The sequence below is a fragment of the Epinephelus moara genome, chromosome 24 (assembly GCF_006386435.1).
Source record: "Epinephelus moara isolate mb chromosome 24, YSFRI_EMoa_1.0, whole genome shotgun sequence".
NCBI classification, from domain to species: domain Eukaryota; kingdom Metazoa; phylum Chordata; class Actinopteri; order Perciformes; family Serranidae; genus Epinephelus; species Epinephelus moara.
The window spans coordinates 40873747-40889749 of NC_065529.1; the positions used below are offsets into that span (position 1 = coordinate 40873747).

At 43.1% G+C, this 16003-nt stretch overlaps 1 protein-coding gene across 5 annotated transcripts in view; it reads left to right on the forward strand.

Annotated features, from left to right (window-relative positions):
* ephb2b (eph receptor B2b) overlaps nucleotides 1-16003 on the forward strand; it is a 184360-nt gene that overhangs the window by 122690 nt on the left and 45667 nt on the right. For all 5 annotated transcript variants that reach the window (XM_050038814.1, XM_050038816.1, XM_050038815.1 and 2 more), the window contains exons 4-5: nucleotides 127-282; nucleotides 3961-4296. In XM_050038814.1, coding sequence (XP_049894771.1) covers nucleotides 127-282; nucleotides 3961-4296 — 492 coding nt within the window. The remainder of the gene's footprint in view (nucleotides 1-126; nucleotides 283-3960; nucleotides 4297-16003) is intronic.

A 16003-nucleotide genomic window follows, 5' to 3' on the forward strand; every position in this document is an offset into this window, starting at 1 on the left:
GCTGCTGTCCTATTATGGAAGTTTCTGATAAACTGACATTAATTTACATTGTCTGTGCCTTTTTGGAAAACAATGTTTATAGTATTTTATTCTGAATTCTCACATGTATCCTCCTCTGTCTTTCAGCCTGTCCGTCAGGCTATTTCAAGCCGACTCAAAAAGATGAGCCCTGTATGCAGTGTCCCATCAACAGCCGCACCACCAGCGAAGGCGCCATCAACTGCGTTTGCCGCAACGGATACTACCGCACCGACTCAGATCCTCTCCAGATGCCATGCACAAGTACGTATAGTTCTGATGTTGTTATATGTGAACTTCAACTTGCACTCCACACAAACACACTGAGTACACAGGCGTGAGTGGGTACCCACAACGTCTTTGATTTCAAATATGAACTCTCTGACACATACACATTTCACACCCACAAGCAGAAGCGCCCCGGGATCAAAGGACAGTGGTAGTCTGTGTAACTCCAAACAGAGAAACCCTGTCAGAGCTGTCCCTCACACGAACAGGACGCTGACATGCCCATAGTGTGGCTGTCCACAGATCTGACCCAACACACAAGGCTCGGCTGCCCCTCCTCAACATCACACAGCTCGTACTCCAAGCCAGACCAGAGGTTACTGGGCCAGGGCGCGTAGCTTTGAGAAGGGGCAGGCACGGAGAATGAGCCTAGGCGAGACTCTCTCTTGTCATGCCAATGAAGCTGTTTGAATTTGAATTTGAATCTGAGGCTGACACCGAGGTTGAGAGAGAGACGGAAGGATAGACCAAAGCAAAAGTGAGTGAGGGAGGGCGGGGGGAAAGCGTGAGGGAAAGGAATGAAGAAGGAGAGGCAATTTAAGAGAGATGGAGAGACTGGTGTGTGTGTGTGTGAGAAAGACAGAGACTCAGTGCATAGAGTGTGGTCTAACTAAAACAAAACGGGGGTGAGTGAGAAAAAAAAGCTCCTTTCAACGTTTTTGGTAGTGTTTTTTCCTCACTCTGCCTCTCTGCCTGTTGAAAGGGAGAGAGGAGGGAAAAGATTTGATGGTCTCCAACAAAGGAGATTTGCATAAGCCTGGCTCTGGGAGTCGAGCAGCTGTTGTGAATGAGAAAGCAGCAGCGTCACGTCACCCGTATTAAGCGCAGCAGGGCCCGGCCTGATTAAAGCAAGGGAATGGGCCCATCAGAGCAGCCCGCCAGCTAATGGGGGGGATATTAGTCCTCCTCCCCAGGAAGGAGATGCCAAGGAGGAGTTATGTTTCCATGTATGAGAGACACCAAGAAGGGCACTCCAACGGGCTGCCTTCCAGAGCCGGAGATCTGTTAATTGCTGCCAATTAAAAGGAGGTTAAATAAGAAGTGATCGATTCAGATTTAGGATGTTGTGGGCGGAGAGGAACTGTTTATCTCATTAGTCCTGGAGGGTACGACTTCCATAATTAGGTGCACATGCCTGTAAAAGATAAACAGTTCTCATTGTTTATTTGTTTGGCCTGTCACTCAACATGTAGCAGCATGTGGAAAGTTTCCACCCTGTAATGCCTAGCTGCTAAGAATGTCTCAATAGGAGAAACAGTAGGTTTCTCCGCGCTGCAGTAACTCTATACGATGCTCCATGAGAAAATTGTCAAGAATAGATGTTGAGAAAACACTTGACAAAGTGGACACCAGCATGGAAAATGAGAGAGTGTAAATGGGCATCCCGAGGGATGAAACACTGCCAGCTTGGAACGCAGTCAGTTCAGACGTCTATAAGAAGCTATAGTATCTGAGTGAGCTGCTGGATTTTTCTTTTCTCCTGTGTTATTTAAGTAGAGCTGGTAATTATATCCTGTATGCCATCAAGTACACAACACGGCATCCATCATAAAATTAGAACAATGCAGTGGAATGTAGTCGATGCAAAAGTACAGCGTCCTTGAGGTCGTGGCTCGTATGAGTAACAGCCATTTTTAGAATATCTCTTTTCTATATTGCAAACCAGGGGCGCTCAACTTGCTCTGCCAGGGGGCCACTTTTGCAAAATGACAGGAGGCTAATAATAAAATGTACCAATAATGATGATGTACCAATGTACCAATAAATAACTTGCGGTCCAAGGGATCCTACCTTGGCTTTGGAATCAGTGAATTAGAAAATGGTCGATGGGCCACCCAGCACCCTATCACAAGCTGTAAGTTCAATATTACTGCTGTATCTAGTAAGACTTTCTAGTTAAGACCTGTTTTCCATTGTTTAAGCTGGAATCTAAAGGAAACCATCAGAATGCTACCACAAATGGATTTTACATAACCCAACCTACAGTTGTTGGATTGCAACGCTAACACTACGTGACTACATTATCAATTCTAAATCAAAAATTGATCGAAATGAGTTGTCGATTTTGATCATCGAAATCAAAAGCAGAATTTTTCATTTGATTTCAAATTCGAAGATTTGAAATGTTAGGGTGCTTTCACACCTGCCCTGTTTGGTTTAGGTCAATAGAATTCAAGTTCGTTTGTCCCCTAAGTGCGGTTCGTTTGGGCAGGTGTGAACACCAAAACAACCGGACCGAGACCTTCTTGAAGAGGTGGAACAAACGAACTCTGGTGCGGTTCGTTTGTGGTGAGAACGTGTTCCAACCTTGATCTGAACCAACTGCAGTCACATGACACATTGTTTGGGTTAAACATGAGCATGTTACAGTCCTGGAGGATTATTAATGTGCACCTCCTCCTGTACTGCCTTAATATGCACATTCAGCACATCCAATGCATCAAAACATTGTTTTCTAGTTGGAGCCGCGCCTCGTTTTCAAACTGTATGGTTTGACTAAAATGAACAATGACAGCAATATAGTCCACGATGAGCAGCGCTAAAATCAACCTGCGTAGTTGTCCCTCCATTGTGACATTAGAAAGTGTCACATTTATCTTGCAAGTGTACTCTTCTTCAACGTTTTGTTTACTTCCTGGATTTTTCCTGCATGTAAATTCTGACCAGTCAAGAGCAGCTTTCTCACACAAGGCATTTTATCTGGTCTGCCATGAGAACACGAAGCAACTCTAGGCAATCATGTTGCTAAGTCCCTGATTCAGACCAAAGCAAGACAACCCTAGGTCTGAAAGCACCCTTAATGACAGTGTCAGAGCATGAAACCAATGACCTGTTGATCTTTATGTCTTAAGTCTAACAATGGCGTAGCCTTCAGATTTAAACAAAAAATGTTTGAAATACAGATTGATTGGAATCATGGCCTTAAAGTCAAATTGAATCATGAATTTGGATCATTGTGACACCCCTATTCAACACTGTTTTCAGTCACTTTTCTTCATTAAGTAGGAATCTGAAAGCATTTATAATCAAGATTCTTCTATCATCAGTGGATCAAGACAGTGACTAAAGCTTTCCCATTGCACAAAAATCTCACCAACACCCACTAACATCTGGCTTTTGTATTTAATAGAAAAGTTACAATCAGTATTTACTCCTGGGACAAAAAACTCTGCAGTAGTCGTTGGTGTTTATTGGCTCCAGCTCCGATCGGCTAAGATTGGCAGTGATGGAAATATGACACCCTGGTGGAGGCCCCCTTTGCCTCTTCTGCGGAACGATGCAATGACGCACCACCACAAAATACTATGCGTTTTTGTCCAAGCAGCGCTCAAATGTTATTCCAAAATAGTCCACAACAAGTTTGAAAGAGAGACTGAATAAGTAACATAAAAACAGAAGTGACCATGGTGACATTTCTACTGTTTACTAACCCTGTTGTCTGGCACGTCCTCAACATAGAGTGTCACTCAATAGGAAGAAAAACCAGTAAGCATCTACTGCAGAGCTATGTCTACTAGCAATCGCTGGTTTTTAGTGGGTTTCCCATGTTTTAAAAAACCCGCGTGTAGTTTGGTAGAAAAATGGTACATGTGAAAGTCACAAAACAACTGATCACTCAAATATTAACCTCAGAATCTCTCTTATATTTTCCAGCTGTCCCCTCAGCTCCTCAGACCGTTATCTCCAGCGTGAACGAAACCTCTGTGATGCTGGAGTGGACGTCTCCTCGGGATTCGGGGGGCCGCGAGGACGTCGTCTTCAACATCATCTGCAAGAGCTGCGGCGGAGGCCGGGGAGGCTGCACCCGCTGCGGGGACAACGTTCAGTTTGTGCCCCGTCAGCTGGGCTTGACGGAGCCCCGGGTCTTCATTAGTGACCTGCTGGCCCACACACAGTACACGTTTGAGGTGCAGGCTGTCAACGGGGTGTCAGATCAGAGCCCCTACTCCCCTCAGTACGCCTCAGTCAACATTACCACTAACCAGGCTGGTAAGTGGGCCCATCTGTCTTTTTCTGCACTTTATATTCCCCATGTGGTTTCCCTCTTCTCTTCTCTTCTCTTCTCTTCTCTTCTCTTCTCTTCTCTTCTCTTCTCTTCTCTTCTCTTCTCTTCTCTCCATCTCTGTCTATTCCGGTGTTGCTACTCTGTGGCGTATGCCCTGTACAGTACCTCTTCATCGCACTCGTTCCTCCACAAGCACATAATGCACAGTGCACAGACCTCCACTAAGTCAGCTTCTTTCCTCTCCTGTATGGTGATGTATGCAGATTAAGAGCTCTAAAATGGGAAGGAGAGTACCGCTGATGATGTGACAGGCAGAATGTGATGGCCTGCTGGTCTTAACAGTGTGACCTCATCACCATGTTTTTCAGACTGTGGAGCCGAGAGAAGGGCTGGGTGCCGTCTCTCCACTTTATCTACTGTTCAGTGATTACAGCGCTATTTTCAGCCACATACTTGATTGTAGGGTTACATTAAAAAATAAAAACTGAAGCATATAGTGAGCGTAGTGTAGGTATATACACACATGTATGAGCTACCTTGTTCAGTATAACAATACTTCAAAGAAGCCTGTATTGCAATTTGTTCTGAAGCCTAATGAAAACCAGGTTTGCTTGGTGACTGGGGTAACATTTAATCAGCTGGATCTTCTCAAAACATTCTTCAAGATCTCCTTCAATATCTCTTCTTCGACTATCGGAGCTTCGCATGCCTTCCACTGTGTGGTTGCGGTTGAAGTCGGCCGCATCTCTAATTATTTCACAGAGGCAGCAGCATTGATTTGCTCTTTAATTGTCTCTATGAAACGCATCATTTGGCGTGCCAAGCTCTTCTCCCCCCGAGCACTGATGAGTGGGGGGATACAGACCGGGCTTTATCTTTGCACTGGCTTTGCATCCCATTAGCAACATACGTAAGTGCCTGTCATCTCTCATCATCCATTCCCCTGCTCCCCATGACTGAGCTACCTAAAGCTCTGTGTTGCTGCGCTTTTATTACAGCGGACATATTGGGTTTTGTTTAACTACACTCTCACTCTCTCATTACTTTCCTCTGGAATTCCCAGATGTCCACATGCCTGCAGAGTGGGAGCAGTCAAAGAGAAAGGGTATACAAGCTGGATGACCACATATAAGAGGAAGTTTCTACACATAAATCGTCCCATTGTAGCAAACGTCAGTGTTTACGGAAATCTGTTTGTGTAAAAGCACCATAAAGTACTCAGTTACAATGCTCAGAGTCCAAGTCACACTAAAATGGAGGCCTGTATTCAAACGGCGACCTCTTTTTATTGTCTGTTTTGATTTGAGTCACTGGTGTGGTGGGTTAATGAGGGCCTGTGAGTGCAGTTAAGCGTTGTAATGAGGCCCCTGCCCCACTCTTTCTCACTGGGCCACAATAAGTCTGCCACCCCAACCCTTGGCTTCTCTGCTTCCCCTGCCGTGGGTTCCTGGCGGAAATTGGGGGGCTCTGCGCCCTCTCCACTGAAGTGCCCGTCACTTTGGATTAGGCAGCGAGCGCTCCCGTCAGAGGGAGCTGTGAAAAGAACTCAACTCTTGCTTGCCCCTTCTCCAGCCTCCCACCTTCCCCCCCATCACCCTGCAAAACCAGGCTCACCCCTGGGACACGGGAGTGCAGCTCTGCGGTGCTACGCTACGGGGCTGGGGTCACAGAGACCAGGAGCCCATAATTGCATCTGGTTTGTGAGGCTTGGAGGTTACATAAACATCATGTCACCCCTAATTACCTCAGGCAGTTCTGTGCCTCCCTATTACACAGAGAATGAGCTGGATGAAGAAAAACAAAAAACAGAGTGTCTGAAATTTAGTATGTGTGTTAATCAGTCCCTCAGTACGCTCGCACTGGGTCAGAGGCTGAAGGGTTCCGTGAAAGCAACGAATAAATGAGTGAATTGAAAGTAAGTGGCGTGAAAGTGTGTCCCATATCTCGTGCGGATGGCTGTCCTCAGCTATGACTTGTTGGTGTGAGGGGTGGGTACGAGGGGGGCAGGGGAGTGCTATGAGATGTGAGCAAAACTTCTCACTCACCATACCCAATCAAGCACCCACCACACTCTATTACCCACAGGGCTTATCCTCCCACTCTGTAGGTGGCTGGCGACAGTTCCTCTGTGATAAAGGACGTGATTGCCCTGGAAAGCGCAGCGCTTGATTACACACTGTAATGCCACACAAAAGGAGATGCCGTGCTGAATGGCGCTTGAGCCCGTTTTATAAGCATATGACTAATTCCCCAAAACTTGTATTGTGTTGAATACGCAGAAGCCTTGAAATGCCCTCCAAGCCTTTTTATAATAATGAATCACAAGTAAGCCAGCTACTCTGGCTTTGAGCTGTCTATAAAATGTTCCTCTTTGCATGACATTAAATGAGCGGAGGGAGTGAGGCAGAGAGTTGCAAATCGGATGCTCTCTGTCAGAGTGTAGAAACCATAGGGTGTCTGTGTGTGTCTAGGTGTTGCAGTGATTAACTGGATCTGACAGGTGAGAGAGAGGTGACACAGGGCCAGGGTCACAAACAGGAGGTGAATCGTAACACCATCGGGGGAGGGGGTGCATTTGAATGTGTTTCAATCAGGAGAGACTCATTTTTAGTGAAAGGAATATTTATTAACAGGTGCACACAAGTATGGAAAATGTAGAAGTCTTTGGACCCCCATCGAGATGGTATATATTCAAGAAGGGTGATGAATCCATAGTAAAACAGGGAACCTCTCCCCCCAGGGTCTAGACGCTGGTGGTGGTAGAGGTGGAGAAGTGCTGATGATCTGGATGAGTAGAGGGATGAGCCTTTGTTGAGCTCGTCCTGGACTCTGGAGGTGAACGGGTTGGAGGAAGGGTGCGACAATTCTGCCTAAAATGACCGCTGACAGTAGCAGAGGAGAGAGCAGGTTTGTGCCGACAGAATGAACTTCCTCATTCTTGTAACCCTGCTACATGGACACGAAGCGTATAAAAGCGTATCGAAAGAAAGACGCCACTGTCTCTTTCTCGCCTAAAATGTTTTCAGAAACTTACCGTTTAAATGTAATACAGATCACCTGTTAACAGGTGGCTGGCTATTTTTTGGACGAGCAATTTGCATTACATCACCCACCCCTGGGAGCGTTTATAGGTCCGGTGTGGTGCAGTGCATCTGTGCATTTGTGACTTTTACCTGCATAGACAACCCATTTTTATAAAAAGACCATATTTCCAGCAGTGAAATACTTCTTTAACAGCACTGCAACTTAAATTCAGTTAAAAGTTGAACTTTTATTGGAAATAAATGCAGTAATCTCACCCTGCAGGCTTAACTTGTTTCAAGGTCAAGAGTTTCGACTTAAACGGACTAAAGCAAATGAATTTTTAATGCATGTTACGTTTTATACTTTTAAATCTTTTCCCCAGGCCAAACATTAGCAGTTCTTGTGTTAAATTAGTATTTCAGTCCAGTGTTTCAGTTAATCTGTTAAATTATAAGTGAGGTTATATAAACAAGAGCACCAAGGCTTGTTTGAGTTGTGTAGTTTAGTTGGAAACTGTTAAAACTAATAAACTCAAATATATCAGTGTTTGTTTGTCATGTTGCAGATCATGTGCTCAGTCACTACATTACTTTGCAGCTTAAAAAACGAGAGGCAATGTGGCCTTCTGGTTACTGAGACGACAGTCTGTTCATAGAAACAGCCAGAGTATCCCTCTGTGTGCTTGAAGAGGACAGTGAAGTACATACATCAGCTCTTCGAAACCACTTTACCATTTCAGACCATTTCCTACTTTGTCCTCGTCCTTTCTCGGGTTCTCTCCAGCCCCCTTACCTCATTATTATTGTATGAAGTGAAAATTGTTGCTGGAACCACATTCCCACCGTGAAGGTTAATCAAACGTCTCGGACAGCTGAGTGGCAGTATGTGATTTTGTCCTAATAGACTTCACAGTGCTACATCCTGCCATTTTGTCTTCACGCAGCCAGAGACCCACAGCCGGGTAGACAGGCTACAAACACACACAAGAACACACACACAGCAGGAGTTTTTTTAATCCACACTGCACACACACACGTCAGCAAGTGTTTAAGTTCAGGATTGGGTTGCAACCACAATTCAAAAATCCATTACCAAGGCTACATCCACACTAATATGTTTACATGTAACTGTTGCTACATTTACACCCAGAGTCCACACTCCTCCACTAAAATGGAGACCTTTGAAAACACTGCTTACCTCGTTTCAGTTTGAAAACCTCCTGGCTGTGTTTTAGTCTGGAAAGGAAGCAAAGGAGACTTTTGAACCTGGTGATGTAGACACCTACATCTGCTTCTTGATTGGATCTTATCGGTCCTGATGTGTCAAACCATTATAGCTAGATCCACATACCTTTTATGATTTTATCCCTGTTGTGTCCCATTGCCATGACTTCCTACGGCAATGGCTAATGCTCCTGGTACAGCTCTGATATGTCGGCATATTTGCTTTGCATCGACTCCCTGTTTGTTTTCCTCCAGCTTGACCACCTTATACTCAGGTGTTACTTTTAGTGACAGTTCCACCTCTTGCAAAGCATCGCTTATCTTACTTTTAGCTATCTCGTTATTATTTTCTACAACTAAGCAACCAACCACAGTGTAGACAATCTGGTTCCTGTTTATTTCGTCAGATGCATGCCCAGTGTACATCAACGGTTAATGTCATTCACGTTTTCAGGCATGTTAGTGTGGACAGAGATTACTTCTGAAATGGTGCTAAAAAGCTATCTTTACAGAGATTGTTTTTGTGTTAAAACAATTTTAAAATCAAAATGTGTTCGTGTGGATGTGGCCTGAGTTGAACATTAATTCCCTCCGTCTTCTTATAACCAGCAGCTACTATATCGGGTGAAACCATTAAAACTTAAGAAATGTTTTAGCTGCTAAAGACTTTAGTGGTGAGTAAATTGGTTGTTTGGGAACATCTATAGCACTGTCCAGTCAAAAGCAATTTACTGTATAAACAGAATTTGAATTTCTTTGTAAATGGAGAAATATGTGTTTCAAGTAGTGTTTATGTATATATTTTTTACAGTGGTTCCTAACTGGTCCAGACTTCTTCCTCATTAGTTCAAGGTCCAAAAAGTTAATTATATTTAGCATCATACTTGCTTTGGGCCATGTCATCAAGCTAGTTTGCTGTCTCTGTTAAGTAACCGTCCATTATTTAGTTACTCCACAGCAAGAAACAGCACTTCAAAATAAAAGTTCTGTGCCAGAAACTCACTGTACTTCTAAATAAAGTGTCTTTTACAAACTTGTCACGTTTGCGAGTCACTTGCAGTCCACTCAGAATGGACCTTAAACCCACTTTTAGACCGTGACCCACCAGTTGGGAACCATTGTATTAATAGCAAGTCAGTGTTAGTTTTGTTGTTGGTTCAATCAGGTATGCAGTAGTTAACAGTGGAAGAGGGTAAATATTAAAGGTTCCATATTGTGACAAGTCAGATTTCCGTGTCTTTTTAAAAATAAAGCAGGTATAGGTCCTGAATAAGTGCTGGAAAAGTACCAAAATGCTCAGTCCACAGAGAAATGCACACAGTTGATATTAAGAAACTGTGCCTTAAAACAAACCGTCAGGACTTTTGTGAAGTTGTGATGTCACAACGTTACTATACAGACTGTTTCAACATAAACAATCTAAATGGGTCCTTTTGTGTTTCCTGTTGGAATATTTTGCAGTGTATGTGGACGACATTAGCTGACAGGACGTAAACATGGACCCAAGCTGTTACCTAGCAATGTAATTCCAGTGAAACAGCTCATAAAGTTAGAAAACGGAGCATTTCAGACAGAGGGTGATTACAGGTATATTGAGGTGGATGGTATATGAAAAATAATGTTTTTTTTTGAGCATTAAAACATGCAAACATATTCTAGTAGAAACCCAAAATACGAATATGAACTTGAATATGAGCATAATGTGGGACCTTTAACAGTGAAAACTAACCTTTAGGTAAGAACTGCTTGTGTGTTAGTCATGCATAAAACACTTGCAGCATCCTGGTCTGCTTTGCTTTTACCTTGTTTACAGAGTGGATGTGTAGCAGGCAAACCCAGTGATGGTGCTGGTCTCTTGTTCTCATCTACAGTGACACAGGCACTCGAGCAGCTCCAGGTCGGCACCTCCCTGCCTGTTTATAGATGATATGGTTGTCACCATCTGAGTCTGAATAAGAGCATTAGCTTGAAACGTTACTTGTGCCAGTAAATTGCACCAAGGGGAGCCACAGTGTGCGGACCTGTGTTCATGTTTTTATTGGTTGAAAGTGTAGTCACTTTAATATGTCACTTGTGTGGGTATGAAGGCGGGAAGACTGTATTTAAGTCTATTTTAGTTATTTTATGGATCACAACATAACTAATGTGCACTTACTGTATCCAGGGGAGGCTGTTGCTTTAAGTTATGAAGACACATCTTACAATAACTAACGAATAATGTGAGTGCCAGATATTTGCTAGCTTACTACAGAGCTGCTGCATCATCAATTTCAGTGCACAGAAGAGAGATTATCTCCTACCTGAATGCAAACTATCAGTATTCAGTGAGAGAATCCAGCATTTCACAACAGATGAATTAGATCTCAATATATCCTGTGCGTGTGCCATATTGCATTCCATAGTGGTCGGGCATATTAGATTCCAGAGGACATATTTGTTTAGGCATTTCATTAACTCAAGGTGAGCCGAGGCGTCTGCTGTTAATGCTATCGAGAAGCAGAGGCACTGAATTGGTTTCTTATCAGGTGAACTGGCTGATTGTGGAAGTGAACCACATTACTCAGAGGGTGTGCCGTGTAATCTGGTGAAGCCTTTTTTTCCGTATGGTCTGGGGAAGATTTATGACTTAATTATTGTCCAAATTGCCCCGGTCCACTGTAACCAGGCTACGGGGGGACTTTGCTGCTCCACTGGGCCGTGGTGTGAAAAGCCATGGTGCACAGCCAGGTGGGACTGCCAGAATGTGTCAACACACCAGCCAGCCAAATGTCGCTACTACACTGTTGACTCTAGGACAGTGTCACTGGTTTAAAAATACAGATTCCATGTGGTCCAATGGCACATTCATGGCAATGAATGGTTGATTATCTGCCTTTATCTCATGCAAGGGCATTTCAATCTGTGTGACCTTCTGCGTACTAGAGCTGGAATAGAGCTTGTTCATGCACAAAAGCAGTCATTATGTGCTGTCTTAAAAACTGCCAGAGTTTTTTTTATCTTACCGTTACATGAAAATTTAGCCATTTCACATCCTTTTGTAAGTATAGCTCTGGTTAATAATACACAAAGGCCCAATGTCATTTCTTATTTTTACTCCATACCCCATGTTTTTCAGTGCCCCTTTTACCCTCAAAACAGAATAACAAGAAATCTTTCTCTTTGAAATGGGACGACCCTTCCAGACCCAGATACGCCAGATGGTGTTTATGTAAACAGGCACAACTATGGCAAAAATGGTGTAATCACAGTTACATTTGACAAAAACCGCTGGACATAGAAAAGCATTACGATCGTTCACAACTTATGTTTTACACTCAGTCGATCAAACAATTCATCAAATAAAAAAGAAAATTACTTCATTACCAGGCCTCTAGCAGTGTTTTGTAGGCTAACGTTAGCAATCCGTGCTCCTACCCTGACACTCTGCATGATATTAGCAGAGCTGTAAGAAGAGCAGCAACTTTGCTGTTGGACTTTAGTCAGATTTTGGGCGTCAGATACCATCAAAGGCCGGATAGAGACTTGGAAATATGTTAAAATGCAGTACTGTCATGCACAAATCAGCAATAACAATGTAATGTTAGCTAGCTAGTTAGCTTCTGATATAAAGAAAAGGATCAATGAAAGAAACTTAAACTAAGATAATGCAATGGTTATTGTAATTCTTAAATTTGTAGAAATAAAGAAAATACATTTGTGGCTTTCTTTCGATGCCTTTGCAGCCATCTTGCCAATGATTTCTCATAATATTCGGTTTGAAGTGTGCCTCTGAAAAAACGTCCGTTTGGAGGGTCATTTAGGCCTAACACTTCACCTTACCCCTCTATCCCAACCAAGCAGCAGCCTCTGGTCCTGAAAAATGAAACCAACAGGCAAGTGCCAAAAACTGCAGTTCCTCAAATGGCCACTTGAGGCTGGCCCCAGAAGGGAGTCAGTCTCCAAAGACTCCCGTGTTAAAATGCCCAGCTTACGGCAGAAATAAACATGTTTACAGTCTTATTTGAGGAGTAATAATGTATGCCTTTATATTCAATCTGTCTGCTCAGGTCAAAATGTTGTGTCGTTTAGGCCACACAACAACCTGTGAGGCTAAAACATGAAGCCAATGCAGAAGTACCAAAAGCTGCAGTTCCTCTAATGGCCACTTGAGGCTGGCTCCAGAAGCGAGCCAGTCTTCATAGGCCCCAATTTTAAAATGCCCAACTTTACAGCAGAAATAAACATGTTTACAGCCTGGTACAAAAAACAGTTTCGGTCTCTATAGCTAATTTCAACGTTCATGACACTTGTAGAAGCATTGAATTTTTATATAACCCCCAATTTACATTTTATTAAGGCTGAAAGTTAGACATATTTGAGGGCGGGGCCATCGCTACAGCATAGGAGTCAGATCCACTACTTGTTCCCCCGCAGCTCTTCGGTCTCCTCCATATACGGTCAATTCTGTCTCAAAAAAACAAGATGGCGGCGGCTGAAATGCCAAACTTGAGGCATTGATACAACAGTCCACAAACCAGTGGGTGACGTCAAGCTATTTACAAGTACATCCATTATTTTATACAGTCTATGATTCCAACAAGAATCAGCACACACTCCTCTAGAGGTGAACATACCAAACATGATGTATTAGGATTGAGCCCAATAACCCCCTTTAAAACAGGTCAGTTCTCTCATTACATGAAATCATTTGCATGGTAAATATAATAATATTTCAAGATAAAGTTTACCTGTAGTGAGAAAAAATATCTAGAAACTTTTACAATCGTGCAACTTCAACAGAAAACCCAGGCTGCTGTATTATCAGCAAAATTCAGCTCAGAATACGTGAGCGTGATAAAGAGGTGTGGGCTGAAAGATAAAGAAGGCTGAGAGACAGAGAGTCAGACAGGGACCACCAGTAAACATGGCGTGCTGTGTGACAGTGACAGAAGGTGTTAAGAAGGGCACATATGGTGGGTGCCAGTGTAGGTCAGCCAGGCAGACAGACAGGAGGCCTCAGCGTGCACCTGGAGCTCAGTACTGACAGAACCTTGAGACAAGGCGGCTCTGGTAGTCAGCCAGCCAGTCACACATACGCCGCGTTGATGCTGCCGCTGATACAGAGCAACCTGTTTACAGAGACAGACTCAGACGAGCAGAGAGAGTGAGATAAGCTTCACAATAAAGTGTGCGGCGAGCAGCCTGCACGGTTGACAGCGAGGTTCATCAGATGACTTTAAATAACCTATGCATGCGATATGAAATTAATTATGACTCCCCAGAAGAGAATTAGCACATGGATTGTCAAAATTAGTTAACTAATTGATCTCGTTCATAAATCATTCAGTCGCCATGTGGGTCTTTTTTTCTTTCTTTCCTGGGTACATTATTTGAATCTCTCCCTCCAGGATGTGATCTACAGGTTTGAGCTTGTGCAGGGAAGTGAGGAATAGAGTATGCACATCGCATGCATATAAATCTAGGTTAAAAGGCCACCATCTTTTGGCCCAGTGGGCTGTAAAAGGAACATAATGTGGATATACAATTAATTATTGTTGAGTGCATTAGCTGCAGACTGAAATGCCTGAATAATTGACCATGCTTTAATGCAGTCATTTATTTACTCTTTACATACAAGAGCGTGATGATGGTGATAATTAAAAAAAGATAATAAATAAAGGTGATGAAGCAAAAAGGGGTCGCGACCCAATCAGCACTGTGTTTTTGGATTTATTGATTTTATGGAGTTAAACTTCGCCAATTAAGGAAATGGATCCGTGATAAACACAATAGCGCTCCCCTCTCTCCTCCCTGTCTCCTCTCTCCTCTTTCACTTTTGCCAAACCCTGAAGTTCAGGCTCCTGCGGTGACACGTAGATTAAGTATTCCTTTTTAAGGCGGATGCAGAACAGAGTTGTCATTGTGAAGCTGCTTCTCCCCTGCTCCTGCTCAGATGTCTCTAATGCCTCTCATTTTTTAATGTAGCCTCGATTCGCTCGCATAGATCACGCCGATCGTGCCATCTGCGTCCACCATCATCCACTCGAAGGTTTCATGTGTAAATTGGGGTCAGGAACTTTATAAGCGGAGATGATCTTTTATAATCCTTTCTATTGTGTGCCACTCATTGCAGCATCCTCACAGTGTGTGTAGAGAAGCATGACTTCAGCGTTAAGCCAAAAGTCATCGCTGTGCATTGAGATTGAGCCGGAGCAGATGTGCAACATGCTACTTCCACATCTTGTTTATGATGGAAAAATGTTACTTTGGAGCTGCAACAGGAAGTGGAGGGACTGACTGTCTCTTGGATATGATTTTTTTGTTGAATTTGAATGAGCATAAATCAGGGCATTGCTTAATATAATAGTCAGATAATGGGCATGTAATGAGGTCTCAATTTTGGGGCAACCAACTGTTCATATTAGAGAATTTCAGATGTACTTTTATAGACTTCCTGAATCTAGGACACATCATAGTAGCACATTTTTTTGTTTGTTTTCCGGCAATGGCTACGGTTGTGTTAACATGGACTGAATCATGTCGATCCACATGACGCTCTTTTCAAACAGCTATTCTGCTCTGCTGATGTCAGCGTTCTACTTTTTTTCCCTCTATCAACCAAACGATTAAGTCGATAAAACAAAATATTTTTTGTGTACCGCTGACCAAATCAGAGAAAAAGAAAGCTGAAGCCCACACTTGCCTTTCCAACATTGTAAAAAATATTGACATGCATTCTGTGGTTTGTGGAGTTTTTCTCCTCGCAGATGCCAGTTTGGAAGTTGTTTAAATGCAGAAAAGCAGCTTGCTGATTAAACAGGGTCCAGTTTCCCCCAGAGCTGTGTGAATCAAACTCCTCATTTCATTTCCCTGTGGCGGACAGCTCACACATTGTGTCTGTTCAGCCCAAATCTGCCCTGAGAGACTTCTGGACCACAGCAGATCTGAAACACAGACTTTTTTAAATTGTATTATTTCTTTCCATGTAAATGTTTATAGCACACAAAATAGCTGTTTTGTCCAAGCTAATGTTCTTTAGAAAAAAAATCTAATAATTTTGGATGGCCTTTTGAGAATGTGCAAAGTTTGTTGAATTAAAGGAACCTTTTCAATAACCATTGTAATTCGGCAACACGTTGCACAATCACAAAGTTTTGGTTTGCTTCACTAATGACATTCTAATACATTCATAAAATACAACATGTCAGACTTAGTAAGGGATAGAATGATAAAGTATTGTGGTGTTATTTTTGGGTGCTTTCACACCTGCCCTGTTTGGTTCGGTTCAATCTAACTCAAGTTAGTTTGCCTCCGGTTTGTTTGGGCAGGTGTGAACACAGCAATCGCACTCAGGTGCACACCAAAACAGCCGGGCCGAGACCTTCTTGAAGAGGTGGTCGGGTTACAAATGAACTCTGGTGCGGTACATTTGTGGTGAGAACGTGTTCCGACCTGGATCTGAACC